The sequence below is a fragment of the Phyllobates terribilis genome, unplaced genomic scaffold (genome assembly GCF_046119375.1).
Source record: "Phyllobates terribilis strain yellow unplaced genomic scaffold, ASM4611937v1 Scaffold_4__5_contigs__length_816908805, whole genome shotgun sequence".
In the NCBI taxonomy this organism is placed as follows: Eukaryota; Metazoa; Chordata; class Amphibia; order Anura; family Dendrobatidae; genus Phyllobates; species Phyllobates terribilis.
Window position 1 is genome coordinate 170,872,335 of NW_027362764.1, and position 18,757 is coordinate 170,891,091.

Sequence of the window (18,757 nt, forward strand, 5' to 3'; positions counted from 1 at the left end):
ATACAAAGAATTGCCATACTATGAATAAAAACATCTGTGCTACATGTCTATTTCTGTAGGAGAATTTCCTCAATGTGTGGATGAGATTTAAAGGACTCGTCTACTTTGTTGGTCACACAAATCTGCCTGGAAAATCTGTAGCAAATATGTTATAAATGCATACAGTGTGATAGATTAAACATTGGTGAAGGTTTGAAAAATGTGATCTTCTCGGACGTCCTGAATGGAATGGTGCCTAGCGTAATCCTTTGGCTTTGATTGCTCTCAATTGACCTCTACTGTATGGCTCATTGAAGCAAAGCAAGGAATTATTTTAGAAGACCAAAGACTGATCAGAACCCAAAAAGTTTACATTTTATTTCCAATATTGGCATCCCTTTGCCCAAGGCATCACATGAGGAACGAAATCCAGTCTAAATACTGGAGAACCCCTTCAAGAACTCAAGCCCAAAAATGGTCATCTCTGTTGCTACCCTAGGAATACTTCTTCCATTGAGATCCAATCTTATGGGTGAATAGCTACTACCAACCACAATGCTCCTAGACTATTACATCGCCGACAGCTTTAAGTGGCTTCTGTATCTGATAACAAGTGTATGACATAAATCGTGTGGATGTCTGAGGCTTATTTGAGATGCTTCATAAAGCTTTCATACTTGTATGCCCTCCAGTATGAGAAGAGCTTACTGTCCATGTGATGAGTTATGCCTGACTTCATTTAGGCTATCTTGACAAATTAAAATTATGTTGTTCCTAATTTAAAGATGCCCTAGGGGTTTCCATGCCAGTCATTGATGTATAATTGGATGAAAGGGTTATTCAAGTTCATCATTATTTTGTAGCTCGTGGTTAGATTCTTCTGTGAAAAACACATGATTTTGTTTTCCCAGTTCTTGAGGTGGTACGATAAGCCTTTTAGACCCTTCCTTGTCAAATATTCCCACTTAGATACCATACTCTGCATTCAACAACTTGTCTGTTTTATTCAAAGTTTAATATTTAGGTTTATAACGTGGAAATATATATATGTTATCTTTACAAAATGGTGTAATATATTTTCTTTATTGTGAACATTGCTGTTTTGCTGACGGCAGTAGTATAAGGCGTGTTATGTGAAGTATAGTATGTGAACTTTTTCTTAAATTGTCTTGTAAAGAAGTTTAAAGAAACAGATTTTATCTTCCTCTTTCTGTATACAGAAATCGTGATCTTCAGAGTATCACTTGGTTGTTTTTCTTTCACTGAAAAAAATTACACATGCCAGGTTCTCTTATTATAAATTATCGTACCTCTGATCGTAAAGATCGTACCAGACCTTTAAAATTGTTGCCCTATGCTCAGGATAGGCCATTGGTATTAGATCGATTGACTCCCGACACCTCTGCGATCAGCTGATCGAGGGGACTGTGACACTCCTAGAATGGGACAAAACTGCAATATTAAGTATTGCCTGGAGCAGGGTAATTAATAAAGGGGGCCTTTCAAATAGCTAATTGGCAAGAGTGCTAAGAGTCAGATCATCACCAATTAGAGGCTCTGATCTCTGTTGGATTTGTATTAGTTTTGCAGATATCGATGACCTGTCCTAAGTGACTGAAAGATAGGTTATCAACATCATAAAGCCAGACAATCAATTTAAACTTTTCGTTTAGAAATCAAATTAACAATAAATAAATTTTGGTGCAATGGTGTACATAGATAGCCTTTAAGTGTCGTTTAATATGTTGTTTATGTTTTACGCCTTCTGTTGGTGTCATAGGCTTTTGTATATATCTATTTGGGCTCCTGAAGGAATTTCTGGCACGTGTGGTGGAGAATGTAGCCTTTTCTGTAACTGAAAACTATAACTTCTCTAGTTGGAAGGTTGACGGTGGTCTTCTCAGCAAACTTTGTTGCATGTGACGCGACCCCTGAGCCGTGGGGTACTCGGTGCCGGGCCGGTCGTTGCTAGGGGAGATGTCACAGCGGCGGTGACCCGGTCCGTGACCCAGGGCGGTCAATAAAAGGGGTATTTACAGGGGAATTAAAGTTCTTATATACAGTTCGTGACGCCACCTGTGGTATGCGGCTAAAGGGAGCCGCCGCTGCGGAGCAGATCCTCTGGAGCTGATGTTAGTGCAGCAGAATTAGTTCAGCTCTCCACAGGCAGAGCTTAGCTCCAGGGCAGGAAATGGTGATATTATAAATGTTGCTGTGCAGTGTAGTGCAGGGGATGATTGCACAGCAGTATTAATTCGCAGAGACAGTGGGGTTCAGTCTTCGGGATTTACTCACAGTTCTCACTTTGCTCCTGGTTACAACTTCAGAACATAACTTCCGACATCGTCCTGTGCTTACTCAGGGAGGGGTTCAGCAAACCCTCAGGTACCTCCGGAATACATAACGGGACCCCCTTCCGTGTGTTCCTTCTGGCCGTCTCCCTGCACCTCACACCCAGTGTCCCAATCCAGTGACCGCGGACCTTGTCTGGCGACGTCTTCTCTATCCCCTGGGTTCTCTATGGCCACCTTTTCGGTGAGTTAGATGTGGCTTTTGGCTGCAGCACCTGAAATGCTGCACCCTCCGGTTACCTAGTTGAATATTGCAATTCTCACTAGTTAGGGGCCTGTCCCCTCTGTGACCCGATCCCTCCACCGCCTGATAGATTCGGGCATACGGGTGGCCTTCAGCACTGCCCGTACCCCTGGGATCCTTTCTTCACTCCTGGAGCCTTCTCTCTGCTCCCGTTCCTTCCTCCTCTCCTTCTCCTGGGCCTCCTCACTCTGGCCCGCGCTTCCCCTGAGCAGAGCTCCTGCAGAGCTCCTGCTCCCAACTCTTCCTCTGACTCTTTCTCACTGACTCACTGACCCTAGAATGTTCCACCCTCTCATTTATATTTCTTCTTACTGAGCTCCCTTGAACTACTTCCTCCACCCACACCCACTACATGGTTCCCCCTACTTTGGTTCCCCCCACTCCAGCCAGGGGCAGTGCACAGCAGAGGAGCAGCGCATCTTGCCCCTCCTGCTGGTCTGGAGTAGTGTAATGTTGGATGCAGGTGTTAGGGTCCCGGGAAGTACTCCTTCCTTACCTGAGAGTGAGATACCACACCTCTGGGTGAGATACAGTACCTCTGTGGCGACTGAACCCGCAGGGGCACCAAATACCCGCCTGGTAAAACACAGCACGTCCGCGGGCTGGAACAGAGTAAAACAAGGTTTTAGACATACAATTTTTAGAATGCATTCGCATATAAGATCATCAACAAACTTTTTCTTCCCTTTATGGGAGGCACATTTCTTAAACGTTACAGGTTACCATATAAAACTTTTTAAAGAACATTTTTTTTCTTCTTGACACATATAAAACATTTCTCATATAAAACATTTTTAGCAGGCTACAGCGCGATCTGTAACCGGGTGTCCATTCCACTGAACAGGGTGGAATTCTGATGAACATGAGGGACCCGTCCGAAAACCCTCAACGTAGGCCCTGGGCGTGGCTGCAGGGCATAGATGATCCAGTCGTTGGACCACGTCTTCGGCCACGCCAAACGGGTTTTGTTCTGCGGTCTATTTATATAAAAGCAATAAGAGGCCCTTTAATAAGTGCAAACTATTTACAAGACAAGTTTTTGGCTGCTCACAGTTCTCAGCCTGTCAGTTTTTTGGTACCCTTACCGGGTAACTATGGAAACACACACAAAACTTTTCAATCTTGCAGTGTCTCTGCTGTACCCCTGTACTGACTCACTGACCCTAGAATTTTCCACCCTCTGTTTTATATCGCTTCATACTGAGCTCCCTTGAACTACTTCCTCCACCCACTACATGGTTCCCCCTACTTTGGTTCCCCCCACTCCAGCCTGAGACAGGGCTCAGCAGAGGAGCAGCGCATCTTGCCCCTCCTGCTGGTCTGGAGTAGTGTAGTGTTGGATGCAGGTGTTAGGGTCCCGGGCAGTACTCCATCCTTACCTGAGAGTGAGATACCACACCTCTGGTTGAGATGCCGTACCTCTGTGGCGACTGAACCCGCAGGGGTGCCACACATGCCATCCTATGTAGCTTCTCCAACCCATATGTCCTGTTCACACTATTGTTGAATCCCTCTTTGGTTCCAGACGTATGTTTTTTTCTTTCTTAACAAGAGAGTGAGGTGGCACTACTCTGATCTTGTGACTATTGTATAATTTAAAAGGTGGAGGCTACGTTCCCTGCTCTGATGGGTAACTTCCCAACAGTAAAGGTGAAACATATAGTGCTTCTGATAATGGAGGCTGTGCTGCACACTTCTGGCATTGGCCTTACTGATGTATTTATAGGAACCACTAGATCGCTGGTTACTAAGTTTACAAGTATTTATTGTTGCAGTGAAAACTTGTGGGAATTCATATTTGCATCCAACTTATAAATGTCCTTTTTTGGTTTTTCTATAAAAGTCTGCACTTTTTACTGCTTCGTCCGCTATCATGTTCTAGACAGTTTATGAATCAACACATAGATATATAAAAATAAAAGGAAACGAGTTATATTTGGCTGCAAACAATCGCATAACACAACTCAACCGAGATGCGATGTGGTGCCAACTCCGATTATCTTCATACTTCTGTGCCAGGCTTGCCAGACTTACACCCTTGTCTTTTGCTTTAATCTACATTTTCAATAAATGGTTCATTTGTCCGGAAATAAGCTGCCAAAAGCCAACTATTTCCTAAATAATCAGTCATAGAGATCTAGGTTATGGAGCGTACATGTCTTTTTGGATTATTAGACATAAAATATAAGTTGGCTTATAGTTAAGGGCTATTTATAGTGTATTTGTGCACAATTCAATGCTTGTCTGAGCTGAAGATATCTGAGGTTAAGGCTCTGGTCATGGGTGGGATGTTTCCTAATACAAAGCGGATTTATAAAACTGTAATTTCATTTGGAGACTTTCTGCTATTTTCTCAGTTATTACAGTTTCAGTGGCATGACGTTGCCACAGATCTGAGTTGATGTTCTTCCCATAGGAATAGTTGTAGGTCATTTAAGGACCAGCTGTTAGTTGCGCCCTATCAAAAACCAATATGGAAGACCTAATATTGTATATTAACAGTAATCAGGCCACCCTGATTACTATTAATGGAAATATACAGTTACATGCAGTACTGAGACCATGTGTTTATATACAGGTGCAGCTCACAAAATTAGAATATCATCAAAAAGTTAATTTATTTCAGTTCTTCAATGCAAAAAGTGAAACTCATATTATATAGAGTCATTACAAACAGAACGATCTATTTCAAGTGTTTATTTCTGTTAATGTTGATGATTATGGCTTACAGCCAATGAAAACACAAAAGTCATTATCTCAGTAAATTTAAATAATTAACAAAAAGCACCTGCAAAGGCTTCCTAAGGTCCCTTAGTCTGTTTCAGTAGGCTCCACAATCACAGGGAAGACTGCTGACTTGACAGATGTCCAGAAGGCAGTCATTGACACACTCCCCAAGGTCCCAGAGTTCCAATTTTCATTTAGAAATCAAGGTCCCAGAGTCTGGAGGAAGAGTGGAGAGGCCACAATCCAAGCTGCTTGAGGTCTAGTGTGAAGTTTCCACAATCAGTGATGGTTTGGGGAGCCATGTCATCTGCTGGTGTAGGTCCACTGTGTTTTCTCAAGACCAAAGTCAGCGCAGCCGTCTACCAGGAAATTTTAGAGCACTTCATGCTTCCCTCTGCCGACAAGCTTTTTGGAGATGGAAATGTCATTCTCCAGCAGGACTTGGTATCTGTCCACACTGCCAAAAGTACCAATACCTGGTTTAAAAACTACAGTATCCCTGTCCTTGATTGGCCAGTAAACTCGCCTGACCTTAAACCCATAGAGAATCTATGGAGTATTGTCAAGAGGAAGATGAGAGACACCAGACACAACAATGCTGACAAGCTGAAGGCTGCTATCAAAGCAACCTGGGCTTCCATAACACCTCAGCAGTGCCACAGGATGATCGCCTCCATGCCACGCCGCATTGATGCAGTAATTGATGCAAAAGGAGCCCAGACCAAGTATTGAGTGCATTTACTGAACATACATTTCAGGAGGCCAAGTTTTCGGATTTAAAAACATTTTTCAAGCTGGTGTTATAAAGTATTCTAATTTACTGAGATAATGACTTTTGTGTTTTCATTGGCTGTAAGCCATAATCATCACCATTAACAAAAATAAACACTTGAAATAAATCACTATGTTTGTAATGACTCCATATAATAGATTAGCTTCACTTTTTGTATTAAAGAACTGAAATAAATGAACTTTTTGATGATATTCTAATTTTGTGAGATGCACCTGTATATGAACTGCATCAATATATGTATATATGTAAGAAACATATCTAAAATATACAGTTGTGCTCAAAAGTTTACATACCCCAGCAGAATTTTTCCTTTCTTGGCCTTGTTTAAGAGAATATGAATGATAACAAAAAAACTTTTTCTCCACTCATGGTTATTAGTTGGGTGAAGCCATTTATTGTCAAACTACTGTGTTTTCTCTTTTTAACTCTTAATGACAACCAAGAACATCCAAATGACCCTGATCAAAAGTTCACATACCCCAGTTCTTAATACCGTGTATTGCCCCCTCTAACATCAATGACAGCTTGAAGTCTTTTGTGGTAGTTGTGAATGAGGTTCTTTAATTTCTCAGATGGTAAAGCTGCCCATTCTTCTTGGCAAAAAGCCTCCAGTTACTGTAAATTCTTGGGCTGTCTAGCATGAACTGCGCGCTTGAGATCTCCCAGAGTGGCTCAATGATATTGAGGTCAGGAGACTGAGATGGCCACTCCAGAACCTTCACTTTGTTCTGCTGTAGCCAATGACAGATCGACTTGGCTTTGTGTTTTGGATCGTTGTCATGTTGGAACGTCCAAGTACATCCCATGCGCAGCTTCCGGGCTGATGAGTGCAAATTTGCCTCCAGTATTTGCTGATAACGTGCTGCATTCAATTTTCCTTCAACTATTACCAATTTTCCTGTGCCTTTGCAGCTCACACATCCCCAAAACATCAGCAATCCACCTCCATGCTGTAGGAATGGTGTTCCTTTCATCACAGGCCTTGTTGACCTCTCTCCAAATGTAACGTTTATGGTTATGGCCATAAAGTTAAATTTTGGTCTCATCACTGCAAATTACCTTGTTCCAGAAGTTTTGAGGCTTGTCTCTGTGCTGTTTGGCTTCCAGTATCCGTTGTTTCAGATGCTGCACATCTCGTATCTTCACAGCATAGAGAATTGCCTTCAGATGAGCCCAAAGATAAAAGTCTAAGGGGGTCAGATCGGGAGACCTTGGTGGCCATTCAACTGGCCCCCGACGACCAATCCACTTTCCAGGAAACTGTTCACGTAGGAATGCTCGGACCTGACACCCATAATGTGGTGGTGCACCATCTTGTTGGAAAAACTCAAGGAACGTGCCATCTTCAGTGCATAAAGAGGGAAACACATCATCATGTAGCAATTTCAGATATCCAGTGGCATTGAGGTTTTCATTGATGAAGAATGGTCCCACTATCTTTGTACCCCATATACCACACCATACCATCAAGATACGAGATGTGCAGCATCTGAAACAACGGATACTGGAAGCCTGTGCTAGCATTTCTTCTGCGGTGTTGCTATCAGTGTGTCAAGAGTGGGAGAAGAGGGTTGCATTGACAATCCAACACAATGGGCAGCACTTTGTACACATTTTATAAGTGGTCATAATCTTGTAAAAAACTAATGAAAGAATAAAGTTACGTTAAAACCAAGCACACCATTGTTTTTCTTATGAAATTCTCAATAAGTTTGATGTGTCACATGACCCTCTTCCCATTGAAAAAAATAAAGTTGGATCTAAAATAACCGACTTCGAAATGGCCGCCATGGTCACCATCCATCTGGAAAAGTTTTCCCCCTCACATATACTAATGTGCCACAAACAGGAAGTTGATATCACCAACCATTCCCATTTAATTTAGGAGTATCCCTGTAGTTTGACAATAAATAGCTTCACCCAACCAATAACCATGAGTGGAGAAAACGTTTTTTTTTGTTATCATCCATGTTCTTTGAAACAAGGCCAAGAAAGGAAAAATTCTGACGGGGTATGTAAACTTTTGAGCATAACTGTATATATGACATCCGATAAATCCATAGTGATTTATACGGAGTTGGTTCCCAGTTTGCAGATATAAAAGCGTCCACTCTTCTAGGAAGGCTTTTTATAAGATTTTGAGGGGTGTCCATTCATCCAGAAGAGCATTTGTAGGGTTCTAGTTTATCCTAAATGTGTTCAATCAGTTTGAAGTTTGGGCTCTGTTCCTCATTAAGATTACATCTTGAATAGAAATACAGACCCCAGGCCATCATTTGAAAAATAACCCCATAACATTATCCCTCCTCCACCAAACTTTACAGCTGGCACAGTGTAGTCAAGAACGTGTCATTCTCTTGGCATTCATCAAAGCTAGACTTGTTCATCAGGCTGCCAGATAGAGAAGTGTGACTGCCACTCCACAGAACACATTTGTATTGCTCCTGAAGCCAGTGGTGGTGCGCTTTATACCATGTCATCTGACATTGGCATTGTGCTTGGTGATGTAAAGCTTGCATGCAGCTATCAGCCATGGAAATCCGGGTAATGAAGCTCCTGACAGTTTTTTCTGCAGATATTAATGACAGAGGGGATTTGGAACTCTGAAGATACTGGGTCAGAAAAATGCACAAAGGTGATTTTTACCGGCCCTTGGTGACCCTGCTCTGTACCTTTACGTGTTCTGGCACTTTGTGGCTCAGTTGATGTATTTCCTAACAACTTCTACTTACCAATACTACCACTGACAGCTGAATATTTAAGTGTAAGACATTTTACGGACTGACTTGTTACAATGGTGGCATCCTACTGTAGGACCACGCTCCAATTCAGTGATCTCTCTAAAATTACTGTGAGTAAAGACAGACTGCATGGCAAGGGGCTGAGTGTTATACACTTGTGGAAAAGGGACTGAGAGAAATACCTGAATTCAATGATTAAAGGAAACCCGTCATCTCATTCATGCCGCCCAAACCACAAGCAAGAGATATGTATGCCTAAGCCTTGGCTCATCCCCACTAAATTTGAACTGTGACTCTTGATTAAAGTCGGCCACCACTGACCCTGACATGGTGTCCCTTAGATTTCTAAACACCACTCATAAAATATGCGTAATGATTGAGGCCATATAATTTTTGTGCTTTTTAATATTTATTATGTCACAATAATTTCACTAAAAGCTGCTTTGAGTCATTACGGTTGAAGTGATGGAGACTTTGCGTCAGCCCAGGACACGGCTGCTTACATAACCAGTTCTGCCCTTCCGGCCGCAATCATGGACTTGAAGGACGGACAGTCTTCACCACAATATCTTGGAATCTTTCAACACCCCACATGTTGCCATATGTGTTCATAATATATCAAGCTATTCTTATATCAATATCATGTCTGAATTCTGCATCCATTGTATTTCCTGCAGATGCTTATACATTGCTCAAAAAAATAAAGGGAACACTTAAACAACAGAATATAACTCCAAGTAAATCAAACTTCTGTGAAATCAAACTGTCCACTTAGGAAGCAACACTGATTGACAATCAATTTCACATGCTGTTGTGCAAATGGAATAGACAATAGATGGAAATTATTGCCAATTCTCAAGACACCCTCAATAAAGGATTGGTTCTGCAGGTGGGAACCACAGACCACATCTCAGTACCAATGCTTTCTGGCTGATGTTTTGGATGTTGGTTGTGCTTTCACACTCATGGTACCATGAGACGCACTCTACAACCCACAGAAGTTGCTCAGGTAGTGCAGCTCATGCAGGATGGCACATCAATGTGAGCTGTGGCAAGAAGGTTTGCTGTGTCTATCAGCGTAGTGTCCAGAGGCTAGAGGCGCTACCAGGAGACAGGCCAGTACACCAGGAGACATGGAGGGGGCCGTAGGAGGGCAACAACCCAGCAGAAGGACCGCTACCTCCGCCTTTGTGCAAGGAGGAACAGGAGGAGCACTGCCAGAGCCCTGCAAAATGACCTCCAGCAGGCCACAAATGTGCATGTGTCTCCACAAACGGTTAGAAACCGACTCCATGAGGGTGGTATGAGGGCCTATCGTCCACAGATGGGGGTTGTGCTCACAGCCCAACACCGTGCAGGACACTTGGCATTTGCCACAAAACACCAGGATTGGCAAAGTCGCCACTGGCGCCTTGTGCTCTTCACAGATGAAAGCAGGTTCACGCTGAGCACATGTGACAGACGTGACAGAGTCTGGAGAAGCCGTGGAGAGCGATCTGCTGCCTGCAAAATCCTTCAGCATGACCGGTTTGGCAGTGGGTCAGTAATGGTGTGGGGTGGAATTTCTTTGGAGGTCCGCACAGCCCTCCATGTGCTCGCCAGAGGTAGCCTGACTGTCATTAGGTACTGAGATGAGATCCTCAGACCCCTTATGAGACCATATGCTGGTGTGGTTGGCCCTGGGTTCCTCCTAAAGCAGGACAATGCCAGACCTCATGTGGCTGGAGTGTGTCAGCAGTTCCTGCAAGATGAAGGCATTGAAGCTATGGACTGGCCCGCCCGTTCCCCAGACCTGAATCCGATTGAGCACATCTGGACATCATGTCTCGCTCCATCCACCAACGTCACGTTGCACCACAGACAGTCCAGGAGTTGGAGGATGCTTTAGTCCAGGTCTGGGAGGAGATCCCACAGGAGACCATCCGCAACTTCATCAGGAGCATGCCCAGGCATTGTAGGGAGGTCATACAGGCACGTGGAGGCTGCACACAATACTGAGCCTCATTTTGACTTGTTTTAAGGATATTACATTAAAGTTGGATCAGCCTGTAGTGTGTTTTTCCACTTTAATTTTGGGGGTGACTCCAAATCCAGGCCTCCATTGGTTAATAAATTTGATTTCCATTGATGATTTTTGTGTGATTTTGTTGTCAGCACATTCAACATTGTACAGAACAAAGTATTCAATGAGAATAGTTCATTCATTCAGATCTAGGATGTGTTATTTGAGTGTTCCCTTTATTTTTTTGAGCAGTGTATATTAATCTAGTAATGAAGTTATTCGTGTGTTTATTCAGCTAATTGCTTTGTCTCTGATTTGCAGACTGTGGGTTGAATGTACATAAGCAATGCTCCAAGTACGTGCCCAGCGACTGCCAGCCAGATCTCAAGCGCATCAAGAAAGTGTACAGCTGCGACCTTACCACATTGGTGAAAGCACACAACACTCCCAGGCCAATGGTGGTGGAGAGGTGCATCCAAGAGATTGAAAGCCGAGGTTTGGAAAATGGTTCTTCTTATTTTACTTTAAAAAATTAATGCAAACACAATTACAAGTTTCTTCTAGTCTATATCTATTGCAGTGTCTGTAGATCTGTAACGATAAGACCATCAAGTCATTGGGGAGTAAATCACTCAGATGCAAGCAGGGGCGGACACAGACTGTAGTGGGCCCCTGTGCAAGAAATTTTTTGGGCCCCCCCCCCCTGCGCTTCATAAGGCAACAAAGTTATCTAAACATAACCCCCCCCCATGTGCATCTCTCGCCCCCCCATGTGCAGCTCTCATCCCCCCCATGTGCAGCTCTCATCCCCCCCATGTGCAGCTCTCATCCCCCCCCATGTGCAGCTCTCATCCCCCCCGTGCATCTCCCATCCCCCCCATGTGCATCTCTCATCCCCCCCATGTGCATCTCTCAACCCCCCCCATGTGCATCTCTCATCCCCCCCCATGTGCATCTCTCATCCCCCCCACTCCTAGTTAACTACTTGTATTTAAAACAAATAAAACTTGTTATACTTACCCCCATGCGATCCCTGCAGAATCCTGGCGCTCGTCCACGTCGCTGCCACCAGACGGTGCCACATACATAGCCATCAGCTTTTGTTTTGGCCAAAAGATTTTTAAAGCCGCCACCACGATAAGGTAGACTCTTCTGGCAGGGCCCTACTCTAACCTATTAAAATTTTCTTAAAATATCCAATACTCTTTTTAGATATATTTTTATTTAGTTTTCTTTAAGGGAATGTGTCATATACATTTTTTTTTAAAAATGACCAATAATACCACATACAGGGAATACTGCCACACCATGACCAGACCACATATTACCACAACATAGTGACCGAATAATACCACACAGAAGGGGGAAAAACTGCCACACCATGACCAGACCACATATTACCACCACATTACTAATATTACCACCACATTACTAATATTACCATAAGTGTCATTATACACGGGAGCTCTATACATGGTATGTATAATGTAAGTGTCCAGGTAATCTAGTGATCACCAGTGACATTATACACAGGAGCTCTGTATATAGTGTCAGTGTACAGGTAATACAGTGATCACCAGTGACATTATACACAGGAGCCCGGTACATAGTATATAGTGTAAGTGTACATGTAATACACTGACTCACTGGTGACGTCTCTAGGTGAAGTCCTTCAGCTACGCTTTTCTCCTTCATCCAGCACAGACCGCCATTACGTCTTCCAGCCAGGACTCGTCTCTGCATAAAATAACACAGTTATCTAGAGCACATTCCCCAACTTCTACATTACGCAGCTGAATACAGACGTGTATCCACCATCAATATATGGTTAGTTATTATACAACCTACCATTCCAAATATAAATTGTAATCCACCACGGTGCCCCCATTAACTGTAAATAGGCACTTAATATATAATTTAATTAGAACCTCTACTCTTTCCGCCAATTTGTTACCAGTTACACTCCTGCATCCGCAACGCCCCCTACTCTATACTTCCTGCTCCCCGCATTCATTATTTACATGCACCCCCTGCCCCAATTCATTATATCATGTCCTGCTCTCCCCACCCCATCATCATTTATCATTTACTGTCCCCCACCCCACATTCATTATGTGCAGCTCATTATCCCCCTACTCCCAATTCCCCCATGTGCAGCTCATTTTCTCCCAATTCCCCCATGTGCAGCTCTCACCCCCCCATGTGCACATCTCTCATCCCCCTCCCCCACATGTGCCCCTCTCTCATCCCCCTCCCCCACATGTGCACCTCTCTCATCCCCCTCCCCCACATGTGCCCCTCTCTCATCCCCCTCCCCCACATGTGCACCTCTCTCATCCCCCTCCCCCACATGTGCACCTCTCTCATCCCCCTCCCCCACATGTGCACCTCTCTCATCCCCCTCCCCCACATGTGCACCTCTCTCATCCCCCTCCCCCACATGTGCACCTCTCTCATCCCCCTCCCCCACATGTGCACCTCTCTCATCCCCCTCCCCCACATGTGCACCTCTCTCATCCCCCTCCCCCACATGTGCACCTCTCTCATCCCCCTCCCCCACATGTGCACCTCTCTCATTCCCCTCCCCCACATGTGCACCTCCCATTCCCCCCACTCCTAGTAAATTGTATTTAAAAAAAAAAAAAAACTTGTTATACTTACCCCCATGCGATCCCTGCAGAATCCTGGCGCTCGTCCAAATCGATGACACCAGGTTCTCCTGACTTCCGGTCATGTGACGGTGCCGTCACATGACCGGAAGTCAGGGGAATCATGAAAGCGCTGCCGCAGCAGCGCAGCGCTGAGATGTTCCGGCCCCGGCGCTTGGCATGGGGCCGGGGGCCCCATGAGGAGAGAGACGCACAAGAGGGGGGCCCCCAAGGGGGCCCCTACCGGCTGGGCCCCATACTGGAGTCAGGGCAGTCATGCCCTGATGGCGGCCCTGCTGGAGGCTGAAGGGGCCCCCTCTCCCTCGGGGCCCCCGTTCAATGAACCGGCTGCACGGGCGGTAGTTCCGCCCCTGGATGCAAGCGAGTAGCTTTTCTCTTGCTTTTAAGATATCCTGAAAATGGTAGCAATGGGTGACAAGCTTTGAAAAAACCCCACTGTAAGGAGATGTCTATGCTATCTGCCACCACCTAGTGGTCTTGATTTGAACTGCGGCCTGTCAACAGTTTTGCTATTGTGCTGCAAAAAAAAAAATAGATTTTTATTAAAAAAAATAAATTCTGGTTAGGTAAGGGAAGACACATTTAGATGGAGTATTAGGACAGTTAAAGAAGTTGTCCAGTACTTTTTATTATCTCTCCAATGTATTCACCCTGTGCCCATAAGTGCTTTTGTAAGTACCCTTGGTTGTCCTTCTTGCCTGTGAGCGGCGCTATTGCTGGCATCATGTGACCCCGGCTGCAGCCAGCTTTTTCTTCCACTGATGTCGCGCGGTCCCCGCGGTGGCTACTGGATTGTGGGCAGGGTTACCCCGCGCATCACACCCAGCATCCACGATCTTTCCCAATGAATGAGGAGAGGGAGAGCGTGCGGTGGATGCTGGATGTGACGCGTGGGACAACCCGCCCACAGCCCATCACTCACCGTGGAGCACAGCACTTTCACGCCCGGCTGCATCTGGAACATGACATGACGTCAGCGCCGGCTGCAGCCGGGGGTCACGTGATGCCTGTGAGCGGCCAGTGATAGCGCCACTCACAGGCAAGAAGGACAGCACAAGGTAATTAGAAAAACACTTATGGGCACATGCTGAATACATTGGGGCAATTGAAAAAAGTACTGGACAACTCCTTTAATGCTATTAATGCTTTCTGTGTGTGACAGGTTAATACCTACAATATAACGTCAAAAGTGCTGGTCTCTCATGATTGTCTCGTATTAAAGGGGTTTTCCACGTTTAATTACTTTATGCTGATGTACTTCCTCTTGGTGTAACAGCTCGATTTATTATTTTCACCTAGGAGATCAGCGTAAAATAATTCTACATGGAAAAACCCCTTTAAATCTTCTTAAAGGTGCTAAAAGCTTTGTACACTGAAAATACATAATCAGCATGTTTGATGTTCCAATAAAACATATTCATGACTGGTCACTTTACTAAATACATGTAACCATTACAATTAGTGAGCAAAAGTTTTCAAAGATTTCAGTCGTCTAGATAAGGTTATGTTCGCACCGCAAACACAAGGATGCAATGGTTCTTATTTTTGTATCAGATGAAAGAATGAATTAAGGGGTGATTCAGACAAGATTTTTTTTAAAGCAATTCAAAAAGTGCATAAAAATAATAAAAGAAGTCCCTTTCACCTTCCCCGCTCCACCCACTCCCGCTGTACTTCCTGCTGCAACGATAAAGTCTTTATATGGACATGTGACTGCTGCAGCTAATCACAGGCCACTGCTGCAGCCAATCACTGGCCACTCCTGCAGCACACTATTAGCTGTAGGAGTGACATGTATTTTTTTCAGGATGTCATCACTGCAACAGTAAATACAGAGATCGAAATGGAGTGTGGAGGAAATTGGTAAAGTGATTTTGACTCTTTTTTTTTATATATATATATATATATATATATATATATACACATTTTAAACTGTTTTCAAAAACATTATTTTTTGGCTGGGCAACCCCTCTAAGTCGTTGGGCAGTAATATTATGATCAGCTATTGTACTTCTGTGCTCCATCAGGTGCCATATAAAGTAGACATTTTTCCCTAGAAGCATTATCTCCGTATGGAGATACAGAGGCTGTAGAGCAGCACCCAGACGCTGTCCTGTTCCAAACTGAATAGTCATAGGTCCTCTGTGTGCTGTTGCAGAGGCTTTGAGCCACGTGCATGAGCTCTTGATTTTGGAGGCCCATAGTTTTTAAACATGAAACTAATCTTAGACAGTGTTGATAACTATAGCCATATCTTATTTGAGGCCTTCTTTACACTTTATTCTGCAAGGACAGGTCCTGAGCTCCAGATCCCCGGCCTCTTGTGCTTTTATTACTCAATTGTATCCTCTCTTACTTTGTGTCCAAAATGAGACGTTTAGTAAAATGGGACAATAATGCCTTAAAAGAATATTACGTGCCCTTTACGTATTTGTCGCACATTTCAGGCTCGCACACATGGTAACTTCGCGAGTGATTTCTATATGACTGCTGCCTGGAATCCTGTAGATCCGCTCACGTTGTAAATCATGGTGACATTAATACTTGTGTCCAGTGAGCACTAGAACATGGTGTCTTTAAACCCTGTGTCAAACACAATTGCTTAATTATAGCTGGGAAAAGTAAACATGTAGCATGAGTTACATCGAAACTTGTGACTTTTCTCAATATTCCCTCTTTTCATAGAAAAATCTGAACGTTATACAATGTATCCCTTTTACTGCATTGTATAACTGTGTAGATTATATTGTTGCTTTGTTTTGAGTCTTATACAGTACAGACCAAAAGTTTGGACACAACATCTCATTTAAAGATTTTTCTGTATTTTCATGACTTTGAAAATTGTACATTCACACTGAAGGCATCAAAACTATGAATTAACACATGTGGAATTAAATACTTAACAAAAAAGTGTGAAACAACTGAAAATATGTCTTATATTCTAGGTTCTTCAAAGTAGCCACCTTTTGCTTTGATGACTGCTTTGCACACTCTTGGCATTCTCTTGATGAGCTTCAAGAGGTAGTCACCGGAAATGGTTTTCACTTCACAGGTGTGCCCTGTCAGGTTTAATAAGTGGGATTTCTTGCCTTATAAATGGGGTTGGGACCATCAGTTGTGTTGTGCAGAAGTCAGGTGGATACACAGCTGATAGTCTTATTGAATAGACTGTTAGAATTTGTATTATGGCAAGAAAAAAGCAGCTAAGTAAAGAAAAACGAGTGGCCATCATTACTTTAAGAAATGAAGGTCAGTCAGTCCATAAAATGGGTAAAACTTTGAAACTGTCCCCAAGTGCAGTTGCAAAAACCATCGAGCGCTACAAAGAAACTGGCTCACATGAGGACCGCCCCAGGAAAGGAAGACCAAGAGTCACCTCTGCTTCTGAGGATAAGTTTATCCGAGTCACCAGCCTCAGAAATCGCAGGTTAACAGCAGCTAAGATTAGAGACCAGGTCAATGCCACACAGAATTCTAGTAGCAGACACATCTCTACAACAACTGTTAAGAAGAGACTTTGTGCAGCAGGCCTTCATGGTAAAATAGCTGCTAGGAAACCACTGCTAAGGACAGGCAGCAAGCAGAAGAGACTTGTTTGGGCTAAAGAACACAAGGAATGGACATTAGACCAGTGGAAATCTGTGCTTTGGTCTGATGAGTCCAAATTTGAGATCTTTGGTTCCAACCACCGTGTCTTTGTGCGACGCAGAAAAGGTGAACAGATGGACTCTACATGCCTGGTTCCCACCTTGAAGCATGGAGGAGGAGGTGTGATGGTGTGGGGGTGCTTTGCTGGTGACACTGTTGGGGATTTATTCAAAATTGAAGGCATACTGAACCAGCATGGCTACCACAGCATCTTGCAGCGGCATGCTATTCCATCTGGTTTGCGTTTAGTTGGACCATCATTTGTTTTTCAACAGGACAATTACCCCAAACACACCTCTAGGCTGTGTAAGGGCTATTTGACCAAGAAGGAGAGTGATGGGGTGCTACGGCAGATGACCTGGCCTCCACAGTCACCAGACCTGAACCCAATCGAGATGGTTTGGGGTGAGCTGGTCCGCAGAGTGAAGGCAAAAGGGCCAACAAGTGCTAAGCATCTCTGGGAACTCCTTCAAGATTGTTGGAAGACCATTTCCGGTGACTAACTCTTGAAGCTCATCAAGAGAATGCCAAGAGTGTGCAAAGCAGTCATCAAAGCAAAAGGTGGCTACTTTGAAGAACCTAGAATATAAGACATATTTTCAGTTGTTTCACACTTTTTTGTTAATTATATAATTCCACATGTGTTAATTCATAGTTTTGATGCCTTCAGTGTAAATGTACAATTTTCATAGTCAAGAAAATACAGAAAAATCTTTAAATTAGAAGGTGTGTCCAAACTTTTGGTCTGTACTGTACTTCAAACACTTCCATAATTCTAGTGCAAGCAAAAGCATGAATGATGGCGGTGTGTCCTTTCGAGAATATTTGACACTTAATAGTACTGGGCAGGTATGGTGTAAACTGACTAAACCCCTACATATAGATAATCATTAGTTACCATAAAGGAGAATTTCGGTCTAAGGCAAATCCACAGGATACAGTGTGAATTCCGTATAGGTGCAGCCCATTCCACTGAAGTCTATAGAAAGATACAGTTCTGTAGTAATCGATCCATTTATTTTAATGGGGAAAAAAAACTGTCTATTGGTGAAATGTTGGCCACATGACCCTGTTTTTCCCTGTAGGTGAGATTATAAGCCCCTCATAGACATCAGATTGGTTGGTGTTGGCTGAACGATGCTTCAACCATTTGTAAGGCCAACAACCATCGCAACCATGTCTCCCATACACCCGAACACTCATTTGTCCAAGCGCTTATGTGTTCTCTATAAGAAATACAACAGACATCATTGCCAGAATCGTATCTTCGGGGGAACAAAGTGATCAGTTGGAAATTGGTCGTGCCCGATGGACATCCTCTCCAATCAGTTGACCAGCTCCACCATGCCAATTAGAGCATCGGCCGAACTCTTTGATATCAATAGCTGCAGCTGACATCAGTCTAATGTGTATGGGAAGCTTTATCCCCAGACTTATTGGACATTTATGGCTATAGATGTGTAATAATGATGTAAATTTACTACATTGTCTATAGCCCTGAAAAACCTTAATAAATAGCTGGTGGGTAGAGTGGTGGCAAAGGTTCTTTGCACATTATGTTTGAGCCCTACATTTGGCTAATGCATGTAAAAAATGTATACTG

At 43.7% G+C, this 18,757-nt stretch overlaps 1 protein-coding gene across 2 annotated transcripts in view; it reads left to right on the forward strand.

Annotated features, from left to right (window-relative positions):
• CHN2 (chimerin 2) overlaps positions 1-18,757 on the forward strand; it is a 481,322-nt gene that overhangs the window by 419,396 nt on the left and 43,169 nt on the right. For both annotated transcript variants that reach the window (XM_073677920.1, XM_073677921.1), the window contains exon 9: positions 11,159-11,332. In XM_073677920.1, the coding sequence (XP_073534021.1) occupies positions 11,159-11,332 (174 nt within the window). The remainder of the gene's footprint in view (positions 1-11,158; positions 11,333-18,757) is intronic.